At 39.8% G+C, this 16,064-nt stretch overlaps 1 protein-coding gene across 1 annotated transcript; it reads right to left on the bottom strand.

The window, feature by feature from the left end:
* Window positions 1-500: 500 nt before the first annotated feature.
* On the bottom strand, window positions 501-14,964 carry arhgap42a (Rho GTPase activating protein 42a). Its single transcript, XM_018691979.2, has 24 exons — window positions 14,400-14,964; window positions 12,031-12,126; window positions 11,870-11,931; window positions 9,399-9,470; window positions 8,011-8,112; window positions 7,796-7,906; window positions 7,213-7,317; window positions 6,308-6,437; window positions 6,093-6,193; window positions 5,604-5,713; window positions 5,402-5,480; window positions 5,114-5,153; window positions 4,937-4,999; window positions 4,742-4,816; window positions 4,540-4,624; window positions 4,397-4,455; window positions 4,124-4,229; window positions 3,624-3,783; window positions 3,393-3,543; window positions 2,518-3,213; window positions 2,227-2,386; window positions 1,886-1,957; window positions 1,661-1,740; window positions 501-1,167 (listed from the first exon to the last, which is right to left on the bottom strand). The coding sequence occupies exons 1-24, from the start codon at window positions 14,551-14,553 to the stop codon at window positions 1,079-1,081; spliced, it is 2,958 nt and encodes a 985-aa protein (XP_018547495.1). The 5' UTR covers window positions 14,554-14,964; the 3' UTR covers window positions 501-1,078.
* Window positions 14,965-16,064: the final 1,100 nt, after the last annotated feature.

Here is a 16,064-nt window from a genome sequence, read left to right as displayed (position 1 = left end):
TTATGTGTCATTTATATATTCTTATATATACACATAGACTAAAAACCTTTTTAAAAAACCCATATAATCTGGATAATTTATCATTGGGAACACATCTTTTAAAGAGGAGATTGTGGGACCATTGGTCATCTCACACCTATCAGAAATACAGGTAAAAGGTTTTAATGGGAGAAATGGTGTGGCGGGTGATGAGGGGTGATGAAGGCAGGGAACCAGGCAGACAGACAGGCAGGCACAACAGACACCAGAGATCCTGGAGCACAGGAGACACAGTGTTAGAAAAGCACATGAGAGCACCAGAGAAATAAAGCTCAGAAATTACACAATACTGACAGAACAACTTGGAAATTAGTGGATGAAAGAACATACAACTTGCAGATCATTTCCCTCTTCACTTGCCAACACTAACATACAGTACTCAGCCTTTTATTTGAAATACAATAATGCATAATAATCATACAAAATAATACTAAACTTAAACTGAATCTACAAACACAAGCTAATTTTCGTATTTGTCCTTTATTTAGGCAGCATGAAATCTGACAGTAGGAGGCAGTAGGAGGAAGGTGTTATGGTCAGATTGATTCTTAGACCAACAGTTCATACTGCTCCAGGACAGACGTGTTAACACTTCATCTCTGGACAGTTATACCATTAACATGATTATTTACAAACACATAAATTACCAAGATCGATAGAAAAATACTGTTCACATGTACCTTGCAGACACATTTCATGTAGCGTTCTCAGGCTGAACACAAACATAAAAGAGGAGCTGATAATGTTGATCAAGTGAAATCAACGTGTCACATATTAACATCTACTGTATTATAAGCTGCTTAATAACACATAACATGGTTCAGATATAGTAGTCAGATATACATACAGTACACACATCATTCAGATCCAGCCACAGTAGTCTGACATACATACTGTTCAGTGATAGCAGTCACAGTTACAAGATAAATATATCTTTGATCAGCAGCACAGAGTTGTTAATGTATGCACTGTAGATCCCTAAAGTCTAAGTTAGATCGTTGTGTTATTCAGTGATGCGGCGATGACGTCATCAGGTGTGTCAGATGTAGGTGATATAGTTTTCAGGTATGAGGCCTGTTCTGCCGTTGTACGTCGCCTGAAGCCAACCTGGTTCCACAGACGGGTACACTGCAGACACAAACAACGCAACTCAGCAAGTAAAAAAAGACCCTCATACATAAAACAATCAAACGTCATCTTATATAATGACTTACACAGATGCCCCAAAACTTCTTAAGACATGGACATTTCTCTACTTCTAAGCAAATTTAATGATATCCTGTTGGTTATGTTAGCATACCACAGATTTACAGTGAACTGTACACTCTCTAAATGAACAACATACAGTACATGATTGGTAAACTACAACTGTCTCACTCCTGGGTCATACAAAGACATGATGTGCAGCCAAGCACTCATTCAAGTCATGATGATTCCAAACAGTCTCACAGTGTTTGTCAAAGTAGTTATTCTATTGATTGATTAAATGATTAATCAAAATCAATACAGACTTTTACACATGTGGCCCCTGAACACCTAGTTCCTCATCTGAACCTGGGATTATGGATATAGAAAAACAGATGTTAAAACAAGGTGTAAAACCTGTGAGTAGTTTTCTTACCATTTGAGAACAGCGCCCCCTGTGGAAAACTGAGCTCATGGCTGTGCTCTGCTTCACAGGAGTAAAGAGCTTTTGCTTCCCTGAGAGATGAAAAATCAGAGAAAAGAGAGATTTTGAAAGCAAGCGCAGGAGGATTTTATGCATCGATAAGTTTTACTTTTACTTATGAATTCAGGCTTCAATAATAAAAAATCTGTGCCACAAGCAAAATTAAAAACAACATACCTTCCTGAGGAACATATGTCTAATGCTGAGGAGAATACTGAACTCTCACGTTGTGGTAGTTCAACTGACAATCTATAACACACAAACACAGAACTATCACTTCCTGAGACCATTTCCAGTTTTTACTGCAAGTATGTCTGTTTCAAAACCATGCTATCAGCATTTAAAAACAAAACAACTTATTATTAATACAGGCAGGTCTTGAGCCAATTAGAAAAAAGTAATCATCAGACCAATAATGGCTGAGATGTCACGGAGAAAAATGTGTTTATTTATATTTAGATGACTGCCTCTTGAGTCAGCCATGCATTCTCGTTTTCTCCAAAATTTGAGACACTCACAATGATCCAGGCCTCTGGTAACAGTTACTGGATGAGGCCTCAGAGTGTTTTGCAGTCAGATCTGAGCCACACCGGACGTGTGAAGTTTTACGTGTGTGTGTTGCGCCTCGTGGGTCCAGCGACATGAGACTCTGTACTGATCCATGACAGCTTTTGTAATCTGTAATAAAACACAAGAAATCAGCACTGAAACAGGGAAGCGAGAGATATTTAAACATTTAACACTGTCATCAGACTTTATCCTACAGCTTCATCTTTGTATTTTTGCAACTACAAAACGAATGCACGCACCCTCAGAGATGTGTAGGGAGGTGAGAGAGGAAGATGTGGAAAGTTGGTAGGGAAACAGTGAGGAGGAGGAGGAAGAGGAGGAGGAGGCAGTCCTGTACGAAGTCCTGTGCTGCCGAGGAGAGGTAGAGTCTGTCACTCTGGTTTCTGTGACAGCGGAAGTTGGTGCATTTCTTTGATCCACCGAATTAATGCTCTTCAGAGAGGAGACAGATGACACTCTCTGAACAGGCTGACCCTCCCTGAGAGAGGAGGCGCACTCCACTGAAGCATGCTGGGTGGAGGCTCTGGAGGGAGATCTCGACTCTTTAACAGATGACAAGGAGGCAGTTGAGTTTCCTTTGACAGACAGACTCCTTTCTGCAGAGAGTAAAGAGGATGTGGAGGAGGACACAGAGGAAGTCTGCTGGGCTGGAGTGAGCTGGGAGGAAGTCCAGGAGGAGGAGGAAGGCGTGAGGTGAGGGGAGGTGGTGCTATCTGTCGGGTGTTTCTGATCCTTCTCATTTGAGCAGTTGTGGGAGGGGGAGCAGGCGGAAGCTGCTGGAGGAGATGCAGGCGCTGGGGAGGACGAGCCGGGCTCGGCAGCAGGAGAGGACGGAGGTGAGGTCTGAGACAATCCGTTCTTTTCAGAGGAATGCGAGGACAGAGACTCCTGGCTACCCATTGGAGTGGTGCTGGGGCTGCTACTGAATGTGTCACCTGGAGGGAGAAATGGAAACACGTCACATAAAGAGCAGAAATGATGATGATGAGCCCACTAATGTCAATCAAGCTCAACTTAATAATAATGATAAAAACTTTATTTATATAGCATTTTTACATAACTCATTAAGAATGCATGTGACAGTGCTATCTCTGTATTTCAGCACAGTACTCACTGTCATTGTCGGCCAGGCAGAGAGCAGGAGGGTAGAGACGAGCCTTCCTCTTTCCAGATGACAGGCAGATGGCCTTGTTCCTCCGAGGAGTCGACCGAGAGGACGGAGCCTGAGGTAACGGCAGCGAGAGGTCTGGGGCCTCACCAAAGATCTGATAGGAACATACATTATGTCAGGTGTGTGTGTGTGAGAAAGAGTGTAGGTAATGTGTATGCTTATGTGTAGGCGTACCTTATCATGGTTTTCAATGATAATCTCCACTACAATGTTCTGAAACTTTATGTTCATCATGGCAGCCACAGTCTCTTCCTGTGACCTCATCAACGTGGGGCCAAAGATCATTCCCAAGTTGGACACAGTCATCAGGTTCTGGTCACTGTGAGAGGACACTCTGCACACACACACACACACACACACACACACACACACACACACACACACACACACACACACACGATAAGCACACATTTTTATTATGTCCTATATCATTTAACAGCGAAGTAAGAGACAAAGTGTGAAATAAAACAGAAACACAAAAACAATTTAACAAGCAATCACATCTAGACTTGCAGTCCTGCTAGTTTATCATTTTATTTTATTAATATATTTTCAATCACACTTATTTGTGCAAATTTGAGATATGTACAGCTAAAGCAAATAAACATTTCTTAAAAGGTCTCAATTTAATGAAATTTTAAATGTAATCTGTAAGAGTAGTAATATGTACATACTTGAGGAGGTGGCTGGTTAAGAGGTCCAACATGGCTCTGTTTTTTTCTGGTAGTTTGTGAACAAGAGCATGAATGGCTCTCACTCTGTATTTCTGGTCATCATACTCTGAGAAACAAGGAAAGGGATATGATTCAGATGAAAGGGTCACATAGTATGCTTATGCTACATGACATATACAGTAATATGGTATGAGGCAGTAAATTAAATCCAAACACCGTAGAAATAATCACTGATTGTGCCTATCATGCTACTTTCAAAGAAGCAGATCTTACTTGCAGCCTTTATGAATTCTTTATGCAGTCTATAGGTCAGCACAGGTTCTGCCAGACACCTGCATACACATAAGAAATCCTGAATTCATAATTCATGAGAGGCATTATTCAGAAAGGCTGTTTTGAACTTTACAGTATATTACCTGAAATAATTCTTGAGGCCGCTGGTGATGGTCTTGTTGTCCCAGGCGTCTGCGTCCAGCTGCATGTCAGGGGGAGCTGTGGCCGCTACGGGAAAGTACAGACTTCATGATTCATCTATAGTTTTAACTGTTTTAACTGGTGGTGCTCATGCTTCCCATGCAGGAAATTACTTAATACAGAGGAAAGCAGGGTATTTCTTACCAAACACACTCGTCATCAACCGCTGCACTTTGGAGTTGACTCCTCCAGTCCTGTAGAGTCCCAGGGTGGTAATACCTATACACACACACGACATGTCAGACATGTTTTAACATGTGTGGTAATTTTACCCTTTAGCTACAGTACTTATAGAATCAGTTCAATCATGATAATACTCATTTTACAGAGGAGGAATACCTCTTGTTTCCACCAGTTCAATACACTTCTTAACAAAGTTGAAACCTGCGTCATTAAGAAATGCTGTAAAACAAAACAAAAAACAAACATTGCGTTAATCTATAATAATAGATAAAGTAATTCTTCTGAACTGAAACAAACCCCCCTTTTAAGAACAGAATAAATCATGGTACTTACTCTCCTCCTTTTTGCTGAGTAAAGAAGGTAATGTGTAGATCTGTAGAAAGAAAGAGAACAACAGATATATAATGTAAACCTGTGTTAGCATTACTTTCAAATGCTGTGAGGCTTCATAAAGATCTTGTTCTTGTTAAGAAGTGAGTTTCATTGACAACAATGAAATAATGACTCCTAACTGCAGCATAAGTCTGTCACAATTTGAGCACACTTTCACTGCAGACTACAAGCTTTCCTGATGATACTGTATAATTGTTATTATTTATTAAATGATGCATATATTCATACAGGTTCTTTTCCATCCATTGCCTCCATCCACAGCCGCCTGTTGGCCTCAGAGAGCGCCTGTAAGGTGATGACGCCATGTCTGCAGAGAAAGACAGGTCATTTTACCTGAGCACAATCCAACAGTACCCATATCTCAATTTATTTATTCCACAGACAGATGTGTGTTATGGACACACACCCCTCATTCATCTGTCCCTCTCACCTCTCTACCACCTCAATGTCGAAGCAAAAGCGTTTGTCGATTGAATCAGTCTTCCTTCTGACACACGAGCGCAGCCTGAACATCTCCGGGGCACCGTTCACAACACCATTCTGTTAACAGAGAGATGCAATCAATGTGTTGCATTAAAGGATTCTCACAAAGTCTGAGCTTTTGATACTGTAGGAAAGAAACTTAAAAACCTGACTCAATATGTTAAGGTTCATATTTGTGTTTTTCTACTTACTTTTCAAACCAAAACACATTTTTGTTTTTGTTAAAGTTGCATTAGTAGCTCATGATAATGCAGCACTTCTTGTTTTCAGAGCATTCAAGTGCTTCTGGGAACAACATGCAAAACCTTTATGTCAGATACTGAAGAGCACCGTGTTTCCAAAACAGCCCCTACTTAAAACTACTTTTGAGGGAGTGGTCTAAAACATTTAAAAACACAGGTATGGTTACAGGTACACATCTGTGCTGCCAGCTCACCTGTCTGCTGGCTGGTCTGGCCTCTGTGTTGCTCATGGTGAACATCTTGGAGCTTTTTTCATAAGTACAGTAGTATCTGGTCCACACACTGCCCAATGGACCTATAATACATGACACACATTTTCACGCATGTGCACTTGAGTTTGAGTTTCTTGACAGCATAAGTGAGATACAGACAGAGAGAGAGGAGAAAATATGATTTCTGTGTATCTCACGTTTCTCCTGTATATACAGATATCCCTCCATGGTAAAGCAACTGGGGGCTTTGAAATCTTCTTCTGCCGATCGGATCCTCTTCATCAGCCTCTCCACCTCAGCACGTGTACTTTCAAAGTTATTGCGAGCCTTAACAACAAACATATGCGTAAGAAACTGGATGGAGAAGGAGGCTTACATACATATTTATATGAATAAACATACAAAATTGTTTAAAAGAGGGCATGGTTAATTATCCCAGCTGAGTAAATTACTACAAGTCTTTGTAATGATGCTTATCTGAGCCCTTATTTTGTAAATTCAAGCAGTACATTGATTTCTCATTTGCATGTTAAAAAGTGCCTGCTTTTATCTAAAAAGAAAAAAATATCTGAGATCCCAAACCATAAGGCTGCAACAATGACATACAAGCTTGCACTAAAATGCAAAGGTAAACTGCAGTTTAATTTTCTAGGTATTTCCAGATGTTTCAAGAAGTTAAAATGGAGGAGCAACTGAAAGGGCTGATAATGACTCAGTCTGTTTTTTCAATCTAGACATAACTGATTTCAGGATTCCTATTAATCTTCTGATCATCCTAACTTTGTCACTTCCCAGGTAAACCAGTCAAACCAAGTGTGAACCGTTGAGCAGTAAAATGTGTTAGTCTACTAAATCAAGTCTCATTTAAACTGTGGTTAAAAGTAATTCACATTGTGTTTCAACATGCTACGTGTACCAGGTGCCTGAGGTTTCCACTTTGGCAGAGGTTGCGCCAGATGCATCTGAAATTGCCTTTCAAATACTCTCTCTTTATGGATTCAGAGGCAGGTAGACCAGATGGAACAAACTAGTTAAAATTACTATTCACAAGTGATATAAGACCCAGATCTGGTCTAGAGGTTTGCAGAAGACGCACACTTACATTCTGCAGGTTGAACTGAAGCTGCTGCTTGTAGGGTTCAAACTCACTGGCCAGCTCGTAGCCCTCATGGTAGAATGTAAACAAACCCTGCAGGAAGGCTAATAGCTGAAGAGCAGACAGAGAGATCCGCAGGAAAAAATGTTAGGTGGGGGTTTGGAGGTTTAGAGCATAATGAGAGGATTACAAAAGAATGACTGTCAGTCGTCTGCTCGATCAATCAAAATAGCCTTTACAGGAGAAAAACCCCCAAACTCTGCCTGTTGTTTGATCTTCTACCCTTGTTTACTTTACAACAAAGTGTTTCCCTCTCTGTCCAGCGGAAAAGATATCCATACAGGAAGTGCTGCTACAGCAACGGGAAGTGGGCTTTACTGATATGAGTGATTAAAACATTTTTATCACTGGCCAAACAGTGTGTGTAATGTGTGTTTTTCAGAACCTGGCTTACATGCCTTTCCATGATCATATCTGTATGCACACAACTCAACACAGGAGGCAAAGGGCTGATACTGAAAAAAAAGTCCTGTGTTCCAAATGAAATACACAGTACACAGTTGAGTATAATGTTTTTATGTGAACTCACCGGCTCCACAAATTCAAACTTCTTTCTCTCCTGCACTTCTTGGATCTTGAAGACATACTGCAACGATGCATCATAAAAAACCTGCCTGTCCTTACTCATCTGTGAGTCAGCCTGCAACAAAAACAGCCATAGCACACTTATAGAACTTAATGTTATCTAACACACATGGAAGGAACTACAGTAGGTGTGTGATTTGTGGGAATCTGAGCGTTTACCTCGTGCAGCTGTGTTTCCTTCTTTTTGGAGGAAAGGCTGAGGTGTTTCTCAAGAACAGAGTAGTACCTTTCTGTCTCCTTGTCAAACTGCTTCTTTCCCTCCTGGGGGAGACAGGAGGAGGACATAAGCAATAAATAAAAGCGAGCTTGTGAGTTTTTACATCAGCTAATAAACACTGAGAATGTCACACTGTATACCTCCTGTTTCCCAGCCTTTTACATATCTTTTACAGGGATTACATTTTTTTAGTTGTGGTGCTGTTACAATACCTGAGTTACAATACTGTCAGTAAGATATATCCTGAGACCACAAATGTCTGTACTAAACAGACATTCACAGTGGTGGGCCAACCGACCGACCAAAACTTTGACACTGCATTCCCTGGAGCCTCGCTGCCAGTGTGGTGAAAAATACCAAAATGCCACAAGTCTGCAGTGAGATCACAGCATCCCTGAAAATACCTGCACAACATCCACTTTTTTCAAAAGTGACAAAAGTTCAGTAGGATGAAGATTTTGGGATGAACAAATGTTCTCGCTTTGAGGGACCAAAAAGCTGTATGACTAAGTCCAGTGGGACCATTAATAATCTAAATGAAGAGACTCTGCCAAAATATTTAGGATGACAGCCATTTTCCACAACAGCTGCAGCCACAAACTCCATGTCCAGCTCAAGTCTCTTGCTCAACATCAGTGTGAGGATGTACTGCTCACATACCCCTGCTACATTCTACAGGCTGAGGCGTAGATCACAAACAACGATAAACACAGGGAAACGAACTGTGATTTCACTTTCAGGATTAGTTTTAGCTGCGGCCAGTTCTATTTCTTAAACCCTGCCTACCATGTGACACTGCATTCTCTGTCTCTATTTCTGTCTAAAAAGAGAGCAGAGGGGAAAAAAATGACAAAAACTGAATTTTAAGACTTGAGACAGCTGCTGAAACCAGACACCAGACTCACTTTGTGTTTACACTGCCTCACTGACTTCAACTATCTCTCTGTCTGTGACGCGTTCCCTGTCTTGCCTCCCAGCGTCCGTTCCCATGACCTTGCTACTGACACTGGACTGTGATTCGTTGCTTTATCTGAACAAATTGGATTCTCTGTCCATTTACTGAGAGACAGAGTGGGACCAGACCAGAGCGAGATGATCATCACCCCCAGAGTTAGATAACTAATGAACGCAACAGGCTTAATGAACTGAGAATCACATAATGACCTGGTCAAAAACCTCAGCAGGGACATAAGAAGTTTTGAATATCGCCTGTGCTTCTTTTATGTAAAACCATAAAAGCAAACGTTAACTGGTTCAGGTACTTTGTGTTAATTATTTACTAAGCTTTCAAGTTACCCTTTAATTCCCAACAACTGCAGATAAATAGTACCTTAACAGCTCCGATCTGCTCCTTACGAAACCTCTCAAGTGGTGAGATCAGCACGTCATCGGCATTCTGGATCTGAGAGAGGAAAAAACCACAGCCGTCAGTTCAGTGTGTTGTAACAGTAAATACTGAAACCAGCAGTACAAATAAGACAGCATCTCAGTCACTGTTCTAAGACAGGCTGCTGTGGTGACTTCAGTGTTTTACTTAAAAAACGTTTTCTCCAATCTCATTGCTCAATAGATGTCTGTCCCTCACTTTTCTGCCAATTTCATTTTAAAGAGACAATTTTTTTTAGATTTCTGTTTTATTTATGGGTAGATTTAACACTAAACACACAGAAAAAGTCATATTCAATCCCACAACTACAAGGTCCCTGTGTATCACTCACTTCAAATGAAGATGTTAACCCAGTCTATCATCAACTGTCAAATTTGTTGCATATAAGTAAAGCTAAAACTGAAATTTTCTTAATCTATTTTTAGGATGATCTCATCTAATATTTCAGTTAACTGGGAGCCTGCATCATGCAGTGTAGTGGAATGAGTATTTTAGGATTGTTATCTAAGTCACAGAAAAAAAATCTAGGTTCAAATAGATGAAACTAGAACGGGGCCAAAACATTAGCTTTTCTTCCAGGAAAAGTAGTAACACAAATTAGCAGGGGTGGATGCACAACATTTCACTGAAATTAAACCAAGTCTGTCTGAAATAAGTCCATTTTCACTCTTGTGAAACTGTGTAACTTTTATCAGACTAATCTCATAACAAAACAGCCTCTCTGGATATACAATGACCTGGATGACTGAGATCCTTCACAGTTATATGAGCCAAGTCTTGCAAATTTCACCAGAAAACCTCCAAACCTAAAATAATAATGGTGCAATTGTGGTAATATTTTTACAGCGAACTGTAACAATGAGTAGGAGAAAAAACTGTTGATTGATGTCGAGGCTGTGAAGTGTTTATCAGAACTTTGGTGTTTGTATTTAGTCTCAGTTCTCTTTAGTCATGAGTCTAGATATTACAGCTCTCAGTCACGTCTTGCTTTGTGCTGTCCAGCTGATTTAAGCATTAGACTCTGAATCACCTCCCAGCCCTGCATCATGACTTCACTTTCACTTCATTTTGGTGCTTCTCCAGTACCAAGAGAAGTCTTTGTATGTTCTTTTCTTCTTTTTAGCACACAACAATAAGTGGGATGAAACTGAAAACTAGGAAAATGAGGGGCATTGTCACATCTCTATAATAGTTCTTTTAGGTTGAACAGGTAGGTAGTTTACTGCAACTCATTTGCTGGAATTGCCCTTCAACTTGATAATGATGGTATTAGTAGGCATAGTAGAAAGCAGTGTTGCAGTGGTGCCACTCCAAGCGGAAAAGCAAAACACACACATATATACACACACACTGCAGACAAACACACACAGGACCCTTTTATGGACTTTCCCAGGCTGTAAGGGCTGTACTCAGTCTCGCAGGGGAATTGGCAGAATAGGTTCCACATGGTTCCTCTGTAACCAGACCATGCACACAGCCACAAAGGCACACACACACACATACAGGACTATACATAAGTCAGCATACAATACACATACATTGCACATGCGCAGAGGAGTGCCTACACAAACTGTGCCAGACTCCAGTCACTCCCACACAAAGGCCTCTGGTTGATGGAGGGTCTCTGAGTCAAAAACGTTTTTCCGAATCACCATGGAGCAAGTTTTCACTACAAATGTGTGAATCAGACTTGTGGGAAAACCAGATTAAAGCACAGGCATGAGGAAGCCAGTGTGACGCATCAAGTGATTGTTACTGACAAAAAACTTTCACTTGTTGAGTGTTTCTCTGTACCCAAGTTGGGTCAGCTTCATCCCAATGAAGCAGAGACAAAGAGAGTGCAGAACCAGTTGTGAAAAAAGGAAACTACTGGTTTAGACTTTGGTGATAATGACTTTGGTGATAATTTGGTAAAGACAGGGTTTTTTGGCCTAATGGTATATTAAGAACAGCACAAGATGCCTTGAGCAAGGAGAATCCTTTACCATGTAACTCCTTTCTAAGGCCCTTCAGAAGTCTGTGCTTTCTATTCCTGACCAAATAAATGTATATAAATCACAAACATTTTATTTATGATTGTATTTCATGCAGAGAAGGATAGTACACAGCGACAGTAAAAAGTAAGTTTTTGTAAATAAGCATGAGTATCTCTACAAAAAACATTTACACTCCTAAATCTGATTAATTGATAAGAACAAAGTTTTAAAGCACTAAGCATATCTACATTATATAAAATACAGTGTAACTCATACCACAAGACTTTTATTTAACTTAAGTGATTCTCAAAGTCACAACCAACAAAATGTCCTCAATTTTTCTTCTTTCCCTTTATCTTTAAAAACATAAAACATAAGGATCTCTACTTTTGGTTCTCTCTTTCTCTCTCAGACACACACACAGATGATTCTTCTTACCAGTCGTTTTCTCTCCTCTTCCATGGTGCTCAAGAGCTGAGAGAATTCCTTTAAGGACTGGGCTGCAAAGAAAATTACACACCTCAAATGTGAAAAGACTGATCATATTCTACATGTGTAGCAGTCTCAGCTCCTAGCTTTTAGATCATTATTCATCTCACCTATATTGACCTCATCATCAGTCTCAGCATCTCCGATACATTCAAACTGGAACTCCTGTAGAGACTGAGAGAAGCGCTGAACAGCAAGCGAGAGATCTGATAGAAAAACATAGAAAATTTCATTCAGTCACTTAAAACAGGTACAACAAGTTACTTACTGCCATCATTTATTCATAACTAATGTAAGTTCACAGTTTTGCATTATGTTCACAAATGCTCTTGGCATGAGTTTGCATACTGTCATTCTTGGTTCAACACAATGCAGTGCTCCCATTTCCCTATAAAGCTACAAGCAACATCACTTATTCCTTCTTGCATATCATCTGCTGCCGAGACATGAGGTGTCAAAGTCTGATCCAAAGAAACTGCCACACCTTGCAGCAATCTCCACTTGGCTTTACTCTCAGAACACTGTGTTTACGTGTCCAAACAACACTCCAATAATAACGTTTAATACTGCCTTTTGCTGTTGAACGTGAAAAACACTTGGCACCACAAGGCAGCATTCTCTTACTCACACACCCATAATACCAGCTGCTGTAAGGCACTATTTCAGTAACATTACTGCATTATACACTGACAATGAAACCACTAAACTGTCCTTTAGTAGCAGTTCATACCAGATTACTGCCTGGAGATCAGCACAAAGGAACTGTGGACAGGTTTGATGCATGAAAGACACTGTAGACACAGGGGGAAAGCAGGGCTATAATTTTGATTACTAGTAAGTCAAACACTTCAGTCAATATACCTGTCATTTATAGGGTCAAAAAAGATTTCTGTGCCCTTAATTACCAATATCTAAGATGTGCATTGAACTGTGTTCAAATCTCTTACATACAGCAGTCCACATACTGTGCTGTACATGTTTCCCTTAGGTGATGTTGGACTGTGTTGATCAAAGACTTTGTGGTCAGATGCCTACAAAACTTTAACCTTAATTTTTATGACAGCCTTGTTCAACCTGATTGAAAATCTAATTTGTGGCACTAAAACACACAGATTTGAGGTGAACCCGATGAAAACTCTACCAGATTTTGAAAAGGCTTTCCAAATAGATCAGAATTTCCAGTCAGTAAAGGTAATAAATGTGAGTTTATCACCAATAGCAAAAGCACTGTACCATGGTAACAACATATTTTGGCGGCACTGGTGGTTGAGATGCCAGTGACCTGTTCATGTTAACAACGCAGTAATCCTGTTGTTTCAGTAGTCAAACGCAGCATCTTGCGTTCACGCCGATGACTTCAACCAGCAGGTGAGTCAAAGAAACCATGGCCATCCACAAACGGAGGTGTGTCTTAGCTTACACCTGAGGTGATCAAAAGAAACTCTAAACAAGTGCGAGGTATACCTGCGTTTATAAAGTCCTCATATGAACATGACAGCCACCATCAATCTGTGCAGCAGTTATACATCCAGCTTTCCAGCATTTTCCTTTTTATTGTTATAAGAAGGTACCAAATAGATCTCTTCCTTCACAGTCAGTTATTAAATGTCTTATAATCTGATCAGTAAAACACAGTGATACATTTTTGATCAGAGAAAATATAATTCAGAGCAATCCCAATAAAGATTCTTGTAGAACCTTTTATTAATTATTTATTAAAATGTATACTTGCAGGAGACTGACCCTAACTTTTATTCTAATGGCTTAGTAGAAGTTAAGAAACTCAAGACCCTTTTAACTGCAAACCTGATGACTTTTTAGAATGTGCAAAATCCTGTTGGTTTAACAACATTTATAAGTGCATTATAAATTAACAAAAACACACAGCCATGTTATTACCAAGACATAACAAACTGGTTGAAGAGAATGACATTTAACATTTACTGTATTGTTCTTTCCACAGTTAAACTATTTCAAGCCTGAGACACAGAGATCAGCACTAAACTAAACTCTATGTATAAGTGAATAAATTGTTATACCATAATAAGTTTGTTGTTAATAAGAAGTTTATAAATGGATTTTGGTCCGGGTGTCGTGTAGCCCATGAATTAAAGAGCGTCATGCTGGAGGAGGATTCTGCACAACCTGGAGTCGTTCCTATTAATTGCTAATTTGAGATCTATTAAGCACTAAAGAATGTATTAACTATTAATTACAGCTTATAAAACCCATACTACCTGCTTCTTGTAACATTATAACTTACCTAACTGTGCTGCTCATAGCACCAAACATAAGTCAACATATTAGACTATTGACTATTATTGAGTCTAATCTAGGCTAAACGCAACACTGACTCTGTTTGAACTGATGGCCTTGGGTTGCCCTCTGTTATCAGGCAGCAGACCGTGCAGCTGCTTGAATAACTTTGAATAACACACTTTTAACCCCCAAAACAAGCGATCAACCAACGTGCACTTACTTCTGAGGGCAGATATGAGCATGTTTCCATCTTTGATGAGGTCTTTTATAAACCTGTTGGTGCGCTCCAGCTCTATCTCATGGCATTGCAGTCGTTCTCTGAACTCCGGACTGTCCAGGAAAGAATCACTAAACTCCAGCGTCGGTAGACCCATCGATAAATTAATACACGCTGCCACTTATTAGATAAATACAGTAAAAACACGCGCCCTCTGTCCGCTCCGCTGGATTTCCGAGAGAAAACAGTACTTCACTGTGCTCGGAGAAAATCGGCCAAAAGTCTCCTCCAGCTCCTTTTTTTCATGCCTTTCTCACTTTTTTCCCACAGAACTTCCGGACACCGAAAAAGCAGCAGAGCCTCTGATAGAGAGAGTTTGGCTAGGCTGTACGACGAGCTCTACAGTGCCTCTCTCACCCTTTAAACTAAAACATTCAAATAAAACGTCGCTTTTGCTTCTTGGTGACTCTTTAGTTGGCATAGAAAACAAAAATAGAAAGCAGTTAGAGCTTAGTTTTGGACGCAAGAAAGCTGTCGGCAGAGACTGCGGTGCTAACTCAGTCTACGTACGGCTCTAACTGAAGGCTTGTTACTATGGGAACGGGAGACTCCTGCTGGCGCAGTGCAAAGTTTGCCAAATATTACTACTACTACTACTACTACTACTAATAATAATAATAATAATAGAAGAAGATGATGAAAAACAACAAAGAAAAAATAAGAAAGAAAGAAAAAAGAAGAAAAGAATAAAATCAAGCAGTACTTTTCCCTTCTTTACCCTGTCTTTGGCACCCAGACCCAAGCTCACTGGGTCTTACTCAACATGTAAATCTTTTAAAACTAGGGCTAAGTCATCTCTCTTTTCAAAGGATTTGTTAATTATAAGAAAAAATATCCAGCCAGGCTAATCATTTAAAGCAAATGAAGTTGGGGCACTGAAAAGACTTTAAAGCTGTTGTACTAAAAGAAGCTAAAAAGGAAATCCTGAAAAGAGTTTTAGTGCAAGCGCTGAATGCAGTTAAAGTTTTAGGGGAAGTGAAAGGAAGAGTCAGATGCCAGTTCAAGTGCTGACTTGAAGTGCAAGGACTGTAAACAACATCTCTTGACATATAAATGAATTATGACCAGCTGACATGCATTGCCCTATATCCTGCAATTATCTCCCATTAAATGCTGACAGTTTGAAATAATTCAGTGAATAATAAAAGAAAACCTTTAGCTACCAATTGCATGTTTATAAAATAGATTATAAAATTTGTGTCTGTAGTTTCTGCTATGTTTTGCATGGATTTTTTGGTATGGGATTAACAGTCTGGAACAACTAAATTGTGAATGAGATTTGTTTTTTAAAGATAAGACATGAATTATCTTATCTTATCTTATACCTTATTATGAGCTGTTGCTGTGCAAACTGCAAACAGGATTTAATTAAAAACAAGTCTCACACACAGTATGCTGGTGAAAATATGCACACATAGGCAGATAAGGTTAAAATAATGTCTGACCTCAGTATCACAAATGAAAGTGACCTGCAAGTCTGCGGGAACACCCTCACCACAGAATACCTGCATCAGGTAAAACGATTTATGACATTTTCACAAGTATAAGGTTTCCTACAGAGGAGTTACAGGCTGGAACAGACCCTTTAATGTGAAAGTAATATAGCTG

Source organism: Lates calcarifer, linkage group LG20 (genome assembly GCF_001640805.2).
Source record: "Lates calcarifer isolate ASB-BC8 linkage group LG20, TLL_Latcal_v3, whole genome shotgun sequence".
Lineage (NCBI taxonomy): Eukaryota > Metazoa > Chordata > Actinopteri > Centropomidae > Lates > Lates calcarifer.
The sequence above is the reverse complement of the archived record's forward strand: the minus strand, read 5'-3'. Positions and strand labels throughout refer to the sequence as shown.

Coding starts and splice junctions, on each gene's coding strand:
- arhgap42a (XM_018691979.2), bottom strand. CDS start 14,553: ATGGGTCTACCGACGCTGGAGTTTAGTGATTCTTTCCTGGACAGTCCG. Junction 6,194..6,307: donor TCTGTATATACAGGAGAAAC/GTGAGATACACA, acceptor CATGTATTATAG/GTCCATTGGGCAGTGTGTGG. Junction 1,168..1,660: donor GGGGGCGCTGTTCTCAAATG/GTAAGAAAACTA, acceptor TTGTGTCTGCAG/TGTACCCGTCTGTGGAACCA.